The 11,716-nt window shown below is 64.5% G+C and overlaps 2 protein-coding genes across 2 annotated transcripts; one reads left to right on the forward strand and one right to left on the reverse strand.

Annotated features, from left to right (window-relative positions):
• Window positions 1–637: 637 nt before the first annotated feature.
• FCHSD1 (FCH and double SH3 domains 1) lies at window positions 638–6,342 on the reverse strand. The gene is made up of 19 exons (XM_084268791.1): window positions 6,287–6,342; window positions 5,893–5,990; window positions 5,627–5,672; window positions 4,705–4,778; window positions 4,334–4,478; window positions 4,109–4,245; window positions 3,963–4,026; window positions 3,716–3,844; window positions 3,367–3,489; window positions 3,179–3,274; window positions 2,991–3,098; window positions 2,767–2,871; window positions 2,316–2,546; window positions 2,155–2,238; window positions 1,908–2,064; window positions 1,588–1,793; window positions 1,383–1,479; window positions 1,222–1,289; window positions 638–1,059 (listed from the first exon to the last, which is right to left on the reverse strand). Exons 1-19 carry the CDS (start codon window positions 6,305–6,307, stop codon window positions 994–996), a joined length of 2,055 nt encoding a protein of 684 aa, XP_084124917.1. The 5' UTR covers window positions 6,308–6,342; the 3' UTR covers window positions 638–993.
• A 2,724-nt stretch (window positions 6,343–9,066) lies between these two features.
• LOC311195515 (proteinase-activated receptor 3-like) lies at window positions 9,067–11,668 on the forward strand (the record flags this gene model as incomplete). The annotated part of the gene is made up of 2 exons (XM_084268917.1): window positions 9,067–9,163; window positions 10,629–11,668. The coding sequence occupies 2 exons, from the start codon at window positions 9,067–9,069 to the stop codon at window positions 11,666–11,668; spliced, it is 1,137 nt and encodes a 378-aa protein (XP_084125043.1).
• Between the last annotated feature and the right edge of the window lie 48 nt (window positions 11,669–11,716).

Raw genomic sequence — 11,716 nt, forward strand, 5'->3', positions numbered from 1 at the left:
GCCAGCCCTGGGCGAGCAGCTACGCGCTTGGCATGGCCGGAGCAACGTACCAGACAACTGCACCCGGCGCCAGCCCTCATCCCATTGGCAATAGGTACCCGACTCCCACCCACCGCACCCACCCTGGAGACCCCTGCCCTGGATGGGGGGGGGACACCCTCAGGCCCGGCATGGGCAGGACAGCACCCAGCACCCACTGCCCGCCCAGTCCCCGCAGCCCCCCCAGCACTGGGGGGAAGGACGCATCGGATGGGGCTGCAGCAAGGGGCAGAGACAGGGGCTCGAGTTCCCTTGGGGTGGGGGGCAAATAGGCCCACCCCTCCAGCCCCACCCCCCCAACCCGGCACGTTCACCGCAGAGCACAGCCCCCTCTCCCCCCACCCCCCGCCACGCAGAGCGGTCACGGGCACAAATCCGGCACCGGCGAGGGACCCCGCAGGTCCCCTGGGAGCTGCTGGTGGAGAGGAGCACCCAGCCCCGTCCAGGCACAGGAGGGGGTCAGAGTGTGGCCCCGGGGGGGGGACGGGACAGAATCACACCCCAGCTGGGCCAGCGGGCAGCCCCAGTGCCCACGGTGAGCTTTGGTGTACATAGACAAGCTAAAACCATTAAAGCTGCTGAACCCCACAGCAGAGTCAACTGGTTTTATTGGGGCACAGCCCCCACGGGTCTGCTCCTGCCCGGGGTGTGGGCAGGGCCCCAGCGCTGAGCCCCCCCACCCTGGGGGAGCCAGGGCTGCACCGTGGCCAGCAGAAGGGGCAGAGGCAAGAGCTGGGTGAGACGAGGCACGGCCGTGGTGCTGAGCACCCCGATAAAGGGGCTGCTGGGACACCCCGGGGTGCACAGGGATGCAGGATGGCTCCACAGGCGGCACCGGGCAGGATGTGGACCCCAGAAATGCCAGCACCAGCCCCTGCCAGCGGCACAGCAGCCTGCCAGGGGGGTGTAAGCTCACTTGTGGGGAGCAGGGAGGGATGGGGGTGACCTACATGGTCAGCTGAAGTGCAGCTCGGGGTCGGGCTCAGGGGCTCTGCCGGGTGGTGGGGGTGGCGCACGAAGCTGTGGGGAGAGAAGAGAAGATGCTGTGCCCACACACCGAGGCTGCTCACCCTACTCCAGACCCCTCCAAAGCACATGGGTGGCACTGGGCCCTGTTACAGGAGGGCTGGGGGCAGGTTTTTGGGGGGAGAGGTGTTGGGGGGTGGGTACAGCATTGCTTACCGGCCGCAGGCGGGTGGCTGCTAGGTCTGGAGAGCTGTGCCCACTGCCTGTGCTATCCTGCCTGCAGCCTGGAAGGGCCAGACTGCTCAGCCCAGCTCTTCATATGCCCCCCCCCGCCCCTCCAGCTCTTTTCCCAGACCCCCCCCATCCCCAGCACTCACCTCCCAGTGCTGTTTCAGGAGAGGGGCTGGGGGCCAGGCTGGTGCCGGGCACAAGGCCGGGAGGGGAGAACGGTGGTGGGGATGGTGATGGCAGCTCCTGTGAGGTCAGAGAGAAAAAGGGTGGGCTAGAGAAGGGGGAGCATCCCCCCCCAACCCCAGCCACGGCACACGGCCCAAGGGATGAGGGGACCCTCCTGCCACCGACCTGCCCGGCTGCCCCCTGGCCCCCGGTGAGCTCCTCCACTACCAGGGAGGGGAAGACCCCGACGCGGCCGTCAAAGTCACCCGTCCAAAAGCCATCGTCCACCTCGCCGGGGGCGTGGGGCAGCACCCGGATGATGGCCCCCTCGGGGAAGCTCAGCTCCTCGGGGCTCTGCCCCTCGTAGTCATACAGGGCTCGGACCAGCCAGGCTGTGGGAAGGATGGGGTGGGGGGGGTCAGCACCCCCATGGTGCTCAACACCCCTGGGCACCAGCCCTGTGCACACATCCCCTTCCCCAGGGAAGATGACACCCCAGCACCCACCTCCGGGCTCCAGCACCAGCTCTGCAGCCATGATGCTGGACAGCTGGCGGTGCAGGGCAGAGGGGCCTGGGGGGCCAGCCCCAGCCCCTGTGTCACCGCCCAGGGACAGCAGGTACTTTTCAGGGACGTAGCCAACCTGGCCTGCCTTGTTCCGAGCCTGAGGGGACAGAAACCACATCACAGTGCCTGTCCCTGGGGTAGGGACAGCTGTAAGGACCTCCACAATTGCCTATCAGCCTGCTCCCACCTTCACCCACTCCTCTGCATCCCCGTCCTCGATGACTTCCAGTTCCTCACCCTGGGCGATGGACAGCTCATCTGCCTGGCAGCCCTGTGGGGGACAAAGAGACAGGGATGCAGAGGGTGTGGGCTTGGGGCAAGGCAGGGGACAGGCAGCTGTGGACGCACCTGGTACCCGAAGATCACCCGGCAGGTGTAGGGGTAGGTGCGGGCAGCTGGGCTGGGCTCATCGTCCTCGTCCGGCTCATCGCTGTCCTCGTAGTCATCGAACTCAGCCAGCTCCAGCCCTGTGGGCACCTCCTCACCTGTCCCCACCATGGCCCCAGCCAGCCAAGCATCCACGTCCAGCCCCGCTGCCTGCAGCAGCGCCAGCCGTGCCTCTGCCTTCACCCGGCTGACCTGGGGGTGACACACGTGTCAAGGTCTAAGGGGACACCTACAAGGTGAAGGGGGGGGACAGTCCAGCATGGCCCATTGTCCCCAGTCTGGCTGCCACAGTGGCAGAGCATCCCCAGTGCTGCACCCCCAGCCTCCTCCTCTCCCCACCCCAGCGTGTCGCCTCCTCCCTGGGGGTGACAAACCTCAAGGCCACCCCAAGCCTCCTGCCTGGGGGACCCACCTCTGCCTTCCGGATGTTTTCTCTGGCTTCTTCCATGAGTCTCTCCACAGCAGCTGCCTCCGCCTCTGGGACCTGCTGCCGCCTGGTCTCCAGCCGCTGCAGCACCTGGGTGGGCACCCGCAGGTCAGCGGGGTGGTGGGAGCTGGGGGCTGGGCAAGGAAGGACCCTCCTTGTGGGGGGGTGGGGGGCAGGGTCCGTGCTCCGTGAGGAAGGTCAGCACTCACCTCCTTGCTGTGTGCCTTGTTCTTGTGGTCCCGAGCCAGCCGGGTGGCCCAGCGCCGTGCCTCCTTCTCCAGGCTGGCCCCATCGTCCCCCGGTGGCAGCAGGCACGCCTGGCCAGGACAGGGGGGCTGAGGAGGTCGTGTGGCTGAACCCTGCTGTGATGTCTGTGTGTGTCCCCCCTGTCACTCACCTCCTGCACCCCACCAAGCTGGAAACGCTGCTCAGGGGCCAGGGAGAAGGTGGGGTGCTCCTGCAGGAAGAGGAGGAGGTCCTGCTCCCGGCATACCTGCGGCAGGGGAGCAGCATGGGAGCAGGGGGCTCACCCATCCCCTCCTGCCCCCCTCTCCATCCCTCCCTTCCCGGGATGGGCGCCGTTACCCGTGCGGATGCCTCTGCCACGCCGTGGAACCAGTCCTGGGTGGCCTGGCAGGTCTCCAGCTCCGCCCGGCTGGCTGCTGACAAGTGCTCCCGCAGCCGCTCGTAGAGATCACCATCCAGAGCCTGGGGGAAAGCACGGGGGAACCACCCCCCCCCCAGCACCGTCTGCACCCCCCAGGAGCATCCCTGACCCCCCCCCAGGGCAGCCAGCCCGGTCCCCACACCAGCAGGACCCTCCCCGCTGTACAGTGCAGTGGCACAGGGGATGCTGCTCTTGGGGGACCCCATGGGTGGGTGGGGGTGTGTGTGTGTGGGTGGGTGGGTGGGCGTGGGGGGGGTCAGGTCCTACCTGCATGGCAGCAGGCAGCTCCACCCGCCGGTAGTGCTCCAGGTGGGCTGTGGCAGACACCAGTGCAAAGCTGTACTCATTCTGCACCCCTGCGAGCTGCCTGGAGTGCTCGGCCAGCCGTGCTGAGAACTGTGGGGACAGGCAGAGCGGGGCTGGGTGATGGGGTGAAGGCCACCACCCCCCACCCTGTGCCCCCCCCCCCCTTGCATCCCTCCACCTGGGGAGCCTGCTGCTCCCCTGCACTGACCTTGGCGCTGAGTTTCTGCAGGCTGGCCTTGGTGTGAAATATCCTCCGGTCACTCTTACGGAGCCTGGGGAGGGTGGAGGCGGGGGGGGTATGTAAGACCCCAGGGCCGTGCCAGCCCCCACCCTCTCACCATCCCCTCCGCTCACCGAGCCTCCACATCAGCAGCCTTGTCCTTGGCCACCTCGCTGCTGCGCTGGAGGTGTGTGAACTGCTTCTTCGCCTTGTCCAGCTCCTTCACCGTCTCCAGCAGCTCCGCCTGCGCCTTCTGCAGCCGCTCCATGCCCTGTGGGGAGTGTCAGCCTGCAGAGGGGGACACACACACAGGGCCACCCCCACCGCCTGGGAACAGGGACACGTCCTCATCCAAGTACCTTCTTGAGCATCCGCTCCTTGGAGAGGCGGGCAGTGCGGGCAGCCTCGCCGGCCAGGGCACGGTAGCTCTCCGAGGCGGTGACACGGACCTGCCCGGCGTGCGTGGTCCCCTCAATGACACCCTTCCAGACAGCAACAGCATTCCTGGGGGCACAGGGCTTAGGGACAGGCAGGGTACTCTTCTGTATCCTTGCCAGCTTTCAGAGACATCTGGCAGGACAGCCAGCACCCCCAGCCCCCGAGGTCCCTTCTGAGTCGGTAACACACCCTTGGGCACATCCCACCCGGGGAGACCCAGCGTTTGGCCAGCTGGGAGGGACACAGATGGGCAGGGCCAGCCCCCCTGTCCCCATCCCTGTCCCCACCTCACCTCGAGTCTCCGGCCTCACCGCGGCCCCGCTGCCAGTCTCTCTTCACAAACTGGCTTGCCAGCCTCTGCAGCGCCTGGAGACAGACTCATCATCACTGTCACTCCCTAACCCTGCCGTGCACCCCAGCATCCCACTCCAGGGCTGGAACTGGGCTCTCCCACACTGGCTGCCCACCTCAGGGGTGTCCCCAGAGCAGGGGTGACCCTTCCTGCCACAGAGGCCTGGTGTCAGCAGGGAACCCATCACACTCCCCACAGAAAACCTTTCTGAGGAGCAGCCACCACCATGAGAGGGCTCCTCTGCTGTGGCTTTGAGCACAGAGGACTGAGAAGGGGATGCCAGTGAGGGACACTGGCTGCAGGGGCAGAGTGGAGAAGCCCCCAGCAAAGCCAAGTGCAGCATCACCCCGACCCTAGGGGGGGGGGGGTTTCCCCCCAGCCCGGGGGGTTGGGGTAGCCTGGCAGCTGGCCTCAGGGAAGGGGCAGGTGAGCGGGGAGGGCGTCTGCTGCACAGTGTCCCCAAAGGGGACGTCTCAGGATGCAAAACCAGGCTCTGGCATTCCAGAGCTGAGCCCTGCGATGACCCAGCAGACAGCAGAGCCAGGCCCGTTCCTCCCCCTGCAAGGTTTTTCCCTCCAGGCCCCAAAACCACCAGAGCTTCAGGCCACCCCGTGCTCAGCACAGCATCCCAGCGGATGCCCTGACGTGGCTGATGTCCCCCCCCAGCCTGGCAGGGAAAATGCTGAGGCCATCTGCCCCTGTCCTCCGTGGCTGGCACGGAGCAGCCAAGCCTTCCCTTGGGTCATTTCCAACGCTGCCCATTGGCTGTGTGGGGCCGTGTCCCCTCCCTGAGCACCCCCTCTGGGAAAGAGAGGGGTCCCCAAGCCATTGCCGCCTCCAGAAACCTGCAGCACCCCCTCACCTGTCCGTACTCCCTCTCGATGGCAGCTCTCTGCTTGCTGTAGGACCTGTGGGGACAGGGCAGGCGAGCACCCGGGCAGGGTGGCAGGGGTGGGTCACCCCCTCCATCACCCCACAGCGGGATGCCCCCGGCGGGTGATGGAGCTCATGACCTCGGAGCTGCAGGCTCAAGGTGAGTGGCCCCCACCCCACACGTGGGATGAGCTGGGCAGGCTCGGGGAGGGGATAAATAGTGAGGGGGGGGGGGAAACACGCGTGGGCCCCTACCTGATGTCCTCCAGCAGCTCGGCGTCCCGCTGCTGCTTGCTCTGCAGCCCCGAGAGCTGCTCCAGGAGGTGGACACGCACCTCCTGGGTGAGCTTCACCTGCGGGGACGGCACCGCTCAGCGCCCGGCCGGGATGCGGGGTGAGGAGGGGGGGGGCACAAGGACGTGCGCTACCCCCTCCCTCCCTCCCTCCCGGGTACCACTGCCCCACCACCCACCTCCCCACGGACGGGTACCGGTGGCAGCCACCCAGCCCCGGGGAGGGTCGGCTGGGGGGGGCGGGTCTCCAATTCCCGCAGCAGGACGCGGCCCCGATGAAAGACCCGGCCCCAATTCCCCGTTCCCGGAGCCCCCCCCCCCCCCAACCCGGGGCGCACCCCCAGCCCTGCGCTTACCTTGCGCGGCGGCGGCTGCATCGTTGCGCGCTCCCTCCTCCCGGTCCCGGTCCCCACGGCACCGCCCCGCGCGTTGCGGGGACCGGAACTGCCGAGACCGGACCCACCCCTCGGGACCCACCCCCCGGGACCCGCCCCCGGGACCCGCGGGGGCGGGTCCCGGGGGCGGGTCCCGGCGGGTGGGTCCCGGGGGTGGGTCCCCGGAGCGGTCCAGCGCCGTGTTCCGCCTTGTGGTCGGTGGAGCGCTGGGGGACGGGGCCAGAGGGATGAAGGGACGCGGGGAGATGGGGAGTCACAGGATGCGTTAGGTGGGAAGGGACCCTCAGAGCCCATCCGGGGAGCAGGGACAGCACCAGGGCGCTCAGAGCCCCATCCAGCCTGACCTCGGGTGTCTCCAGGGATGGGGACTCCACCACCTCTCTGGGCAGCCTGTGCTGCCTAATACCCAACCCAATACTTCCTAATACCCAACCTAAATCTCCCCTTTTGGAGTTTAAACCACACCCCACCCCCCCACCCCCCCCCCCTCCTCCTATCGCTCCATGCCCTCGGGTACAGTTCTTCCCCCTACAGGCACCTCTCGGGGACTAAAAGCGGCTCTCTGGTCCCCCTGGAGCCTTCTCCAGGCTGAACCAGCCCAGCTCTCCCAGCCTGCCTCCACAGCAGAGCTGCTCCAGCCCTTGGATCATTTCTGAACCCTCCTCTGGACATACCCCAACAGGTCCCTGTCCTTGTGCTGAGGGCTCCAGAGCTGGACACCAGCTGAGGTCTCCCCAGAGCAGAGCAGAGGGGCAGAACCCCCTCTCTTGGTCTGCTGGCCACACTCCTTGTGATGTAGCTCAGGATGGGGTTGCCCTTCTAGGCTGAAGATGCACATGGGTGGCTCCTGTCCAGCTTCTCGTTCATGAGTACCCTTTGCCTTTTCCTTAGGGCTGCTTCCCAGCACAGCATCTCCTAACCTGTATGGATAACAGGCATTGCCCTGGCTCAGGTGCAGCACCCTGCACTTGGCTTTGCTGAACTTCACGAGGTTCACCTGATGGGGATATGGGGATACAGGGACATGGGGACATGGAGAGATGTGCACATGGGGACATACAGACACAGGAACGCAGGACATAGGAACACAGGGAGACAGGGTCATATGGAGATGGGGACAGGGGGATTCAGAGACATGGGGACAGGGGGACACAGAAACATGGGGAGATATGGACACAGGGATATGGGGAGATATGGACACAGGAGCATAGGACATGGGGGCACAGATGGTGTGATGGGCTGATGGGGAGCCCTGGGGCCCATGTCCTTGGGCATGGGGACATGGGGAATGCTGGGCTATGGGGATGCTGGGAATGCTGGAGATCAGGTCCTTGTGCATGAGGACACACAGGGTCCTGGGATGTGGTGATACATGGGGCGCTGGGCACTGGTCCTGGGGTGTGGGGACATGTGGGCTTTGGGGCCTCAGCCCCCAGCACAGGGACATATGGGGTCCCAGGTCACATGAAGGATGCGCAGCCCCTGGCTTGGCAGGACCTTGCCATGGGGATATGGACATGGTGCTGAGCAGTGGCATTCAGTGTGGGCCACTGGGACCCATTGGGGTGCACTGGGACCCATGGGGGCTCCCCAACCAGCCCTCACCTCTGTCCCTTCCCTTCCCCCCATCCCCTTCAGCTCTCACTTCTCTTTTTGTCCTGCTTTCTCACTGCCTGGCTCCTGCAGGGCTCACGGGTCTTCTCACTGTCTCTTTTGTCCCCTCTTTGCTCTTTCTCTGCTATTTTTGGCTCAGCTGCAGGTATCTCAGTGTGGTTTAACCCTGGCTGGTGGCCAAGGCCCACAGCCACTCGCTCACTTCCCCTGACCGGATGGGGGGAGAGTCAGCAGAGTGAAAACAGGACAACTGAGGTAACGACACTTGAATCAGTAAAGCAAAGGCCAAGCACACAAGGCTCATCCCCCCCTTCCATGCAGGCAGGTTCTCAGCCATTCCAGGACAGCAGGGCTCTGTCCCCATAACAGGGACTTGGGGAGACAAACATCATGATTCTGAATGTCCCCCACTTTGTTCTTCCCCCAGCTTTATAAGCTGAGCACGATATCATATGCTGTGGGATGTCACTTGGGTTGGCTGTCCTGGCTGTGTCCCCTCTGTTATTCCCCTCCACAGCCCCTCTGCTGAGGGAGGGAGCTGGGAAAATGGACCAGGGACACCCAGGACCCACTTGGGTGGCAGGGAGGGGATGGCAGAATGGGACAGTGCAGGGTAGCCCCACACACAGGGTGACATCAGCATATCAGCTCAACTGAGGTGATCACTCTCTGGGGATGCCTGGTCCTGGCAGGGCTGGGCAGAAATGCCCCGTGACTCGGGATGCTCCAGTGGTTCAGGGCCACCTGTCACCAGGTTGGGAGCCACCATGCCTGGGGCACATATGCTGTGCTTCACGACCACCTTCCCACGGCCATGCTACATCTGCTTCCCCCTCCCCACCGCTGCACCCTGGCGTGCTGGCAGTGGGAAATCACCCCAACAGCGGCCACATGCCCCCGGTGCTGCACAGGGCTGGCATCTGGCAGTCACCCCTCCTCCTCCTCCTCCTCCTCCTCCTCACCCCTCTGTCTGCTGGGGCCGGAGGGAGGTGGGCAGGACGCACGCATGACGTGGAGGGGAAAGAGGAAGGGTTCCAGAGGGAGTGGGCTGGTGCCCGTCCTGCTGCAGTGACGCACGGAGGGGCCAGCCCTGTCTGTGGCATTTGTGCAGCAGACACCCTGCAGAGATGTCCTGGCTGCTGCTTCCGCGCAGTTCTGCTGCTGCCCGTGCCATCCTCTTGCTCAGCTGCCTCTGGCTCGTCTCAGCCTCCCAGCTGTCTAAAAGTAAGTGCCCTGGTGACTCTGGGGGGTGATGGGGCAGGGAGGCTTCGCTGGGATGCTCTGACATCATGTCCAGTGATACTTGGAGGGGCTAACTGGGTGTCATGGTGAAAGCTCAGGGGGCTGGTTTGCTGGCTTGGTGTCCATGTTGAAAATGTCAGTGAAGACCTAAAACCCCACCACCCCTTCCCTTTTGGCAGCAGAAATCAGGTTACTGCTGTTGCAACCGGAATTCCCTGTGTTGCCTGGACATGGGGAAGTGGCAGAGGCTCTGGGAAACCTGTTGGATGTAACTGGGGTGGTTACATCCATCCCTGTGGACCACCCAGATGGAGCTTTTGGGGGTGATGTGCAGGGGAGCAGAGCCTGGCTGTGGTTTCTTGAGCAAGACAGAAAGGGGATTTGATCAGGAGTTGTTTGACTGCTGTCCTGGGACTTTCCTGTTCTTGGCTTTTGTTCTCTGCATGAAGTGAAAAACCTCCAACCACAGGAAGATGGGGAGCAGTTCAAAGCCCTGGATGTGGTGGGGGGGGGATGGGGGGGGGGGGATGGGGAGGGGTGGAGAAGGGGGGGGGGGTGCTGAGCTGGGGGGCACTGGCCAGGAAGAGGAGGCAGGACCTCTGGTGGGAAAACACCTCCTATCCTTGCATGGGTGTCCTGTCCCAGTGCTGTCCTGGCACGGGTTTCCTGTCTGCCCTTTCGATCCCATTGGGCTGCAGGGAACCCGTTGTGCTGGGCTTGGTAGGAAACAGATGTCACCAGAGCCTGACATCGCCGTGGTGGCATCGCCGGGCAAGTGGCACGGATGGTGCAGGATGTGGCACAGCTCTGTGTGGTGAGGGGGGCAGCATGTCCCAAGGTGTCTCTGGTGTGGGGCAGGGGGCAGGATGTCTCAAGGTGTCTCTGGTGTGGGGCAGGATGTCTCAAGGTGTCTCTGGTGTGGGGCAGGGGACAGGATGTCCCAAGGTGTCTCTGGTGTGGGGCAGGGGCAGGATGTCTCAAGGTGTCTCTGGTGTGGGGCAGGGGCAGGATGTCTCCAGGTGTCTCTGGTGTGGGGCAGGGGACAGGATGTCCCAAGGTGTCTCTGGTGTGGGGCAGGGGGCAGGATGTCCCAAGGTGTCTCTGGTGTGGGGCAGGGGACAGGATGTCCCAAGGTGTCTCTGGTGTGGGGCAGGGGGCAGGATGTCTCAAGGTGTCTCTGGTGTGGGGCAGGATGTCTCAAGGTGTCTCTGGTGTGGGGCAGGGGGCAGGATGTCCCAAGATGTCTCTGGTGTGGGGCAGGGGACAGGATGTCCCAAGGTGTCTCTGGTGTGGGGCAGGATGTCCCAAGGTGTCTCTGGTGTGGGGCAGGGGGACCCCAGCTCCTGCACTTGCTGGCAGGGTGGGTTACAGCTCCTGTGCTGTCCTGGGTGTGCAGGGGCAGCGGGAGGGTCTCTCAGCCAAGCCTGATGCTTGGGGTCCTCTGCAGCGCAGGGCAAAGGGCGCAGTTTGATCCGCCTCAAGCCCCAAGAAGAAGCCGAGTGTCCCAACGCCTCGGTGGAAGTTTTTCTCAACAGCACCCTCACCACCCGCCTCTTGCCTGCCCTCTACTCCCTGGTCCTGCTCGTGGGGCTGCCGGCCAACGCTCTGGCCTGCTGGGTCCTGGTGACCAACTTCAGGAGATGTTCCAGCACCCTCTTCCTCCTCAACCTGGCCGCTGCTGACCTGCTCTTTGTCCTCCTGCTGCCCTTCAAGATCTCCTACCACCTCTTGGGCAACCACTGGATCTTTGGGGACTACCTGTGCCGCGCCATGGTGGCCGCCTTCTACGGGAACATGTACAGCTCCATCCTCTTCCTCACCTGCATCGGCCTGGAGCGCTACATCTCTCTGGTGCACCCGTTTGTGTGGAAGGGCTCCAGCTGCTCTCGGGGAAAGGCAGTTATCTGCGTGGGCATCTGGCTGGTGGTAGGGCTGGGCATGAGTCCTCTCCTCTTGTACCCCCAGACAAGTTACATCTCGAGCCTGAACATCACAACGTGCCACGATGTCCTAGAGGAGGTTGACCACACGTCCCTCATCTACTATTTCCTCTCCCTGGTGGGACTGGGCTTCGGCTTGCCCTTCGTGCTCATGACCATCTCCTACGGCTGCATCCTGGTGCGGCTGCTGGCCAAGGGCAGACGCCATGGGCAGGTGGTGCGAGTCCTGGTCCTGGTCCTGCTGGTCTTCATCTTCTGCTTCACGCCCAGCAACGTGCTGCTTTTCAACCACTACATGGCCAAGAAGGTCACGGGATGCCGCAACGCCACCTACATCTGGTACACCCTGGCCCTGGCGCTCGGTGCCCTCAGCAACTGCTTTGATCCCTTCATCTACTTCTATGTCTCCCGGGATTTTCGGAGCTGGATCCAGGAGCCAGGCAGCTGCTGCTGCTGCTGCTGCTCACGGGGGGTTGAGACCTCAGGGGAGAAGAGCCTGGAGAAGGCAGCCTTGCCCCTGAGGTCCAGCGAGCAGAGCCAGGTGTAGGCAAGGCTTGGGGGAGGCACCAGGCTGTGTCCCCCCCATCCCAGTGAG

The sequence above is a fragment of the Gallinula chloropus genome (genome assembly GCF_964237585.1).
Source record: "Gallinula chloropus genome assembly, chromosome: 10".
NCBI lineage: Eukaryota > Metazoa > Chordata > Aves > Gruiformes > Rallidae > Gallinula > Gallinula chloropus.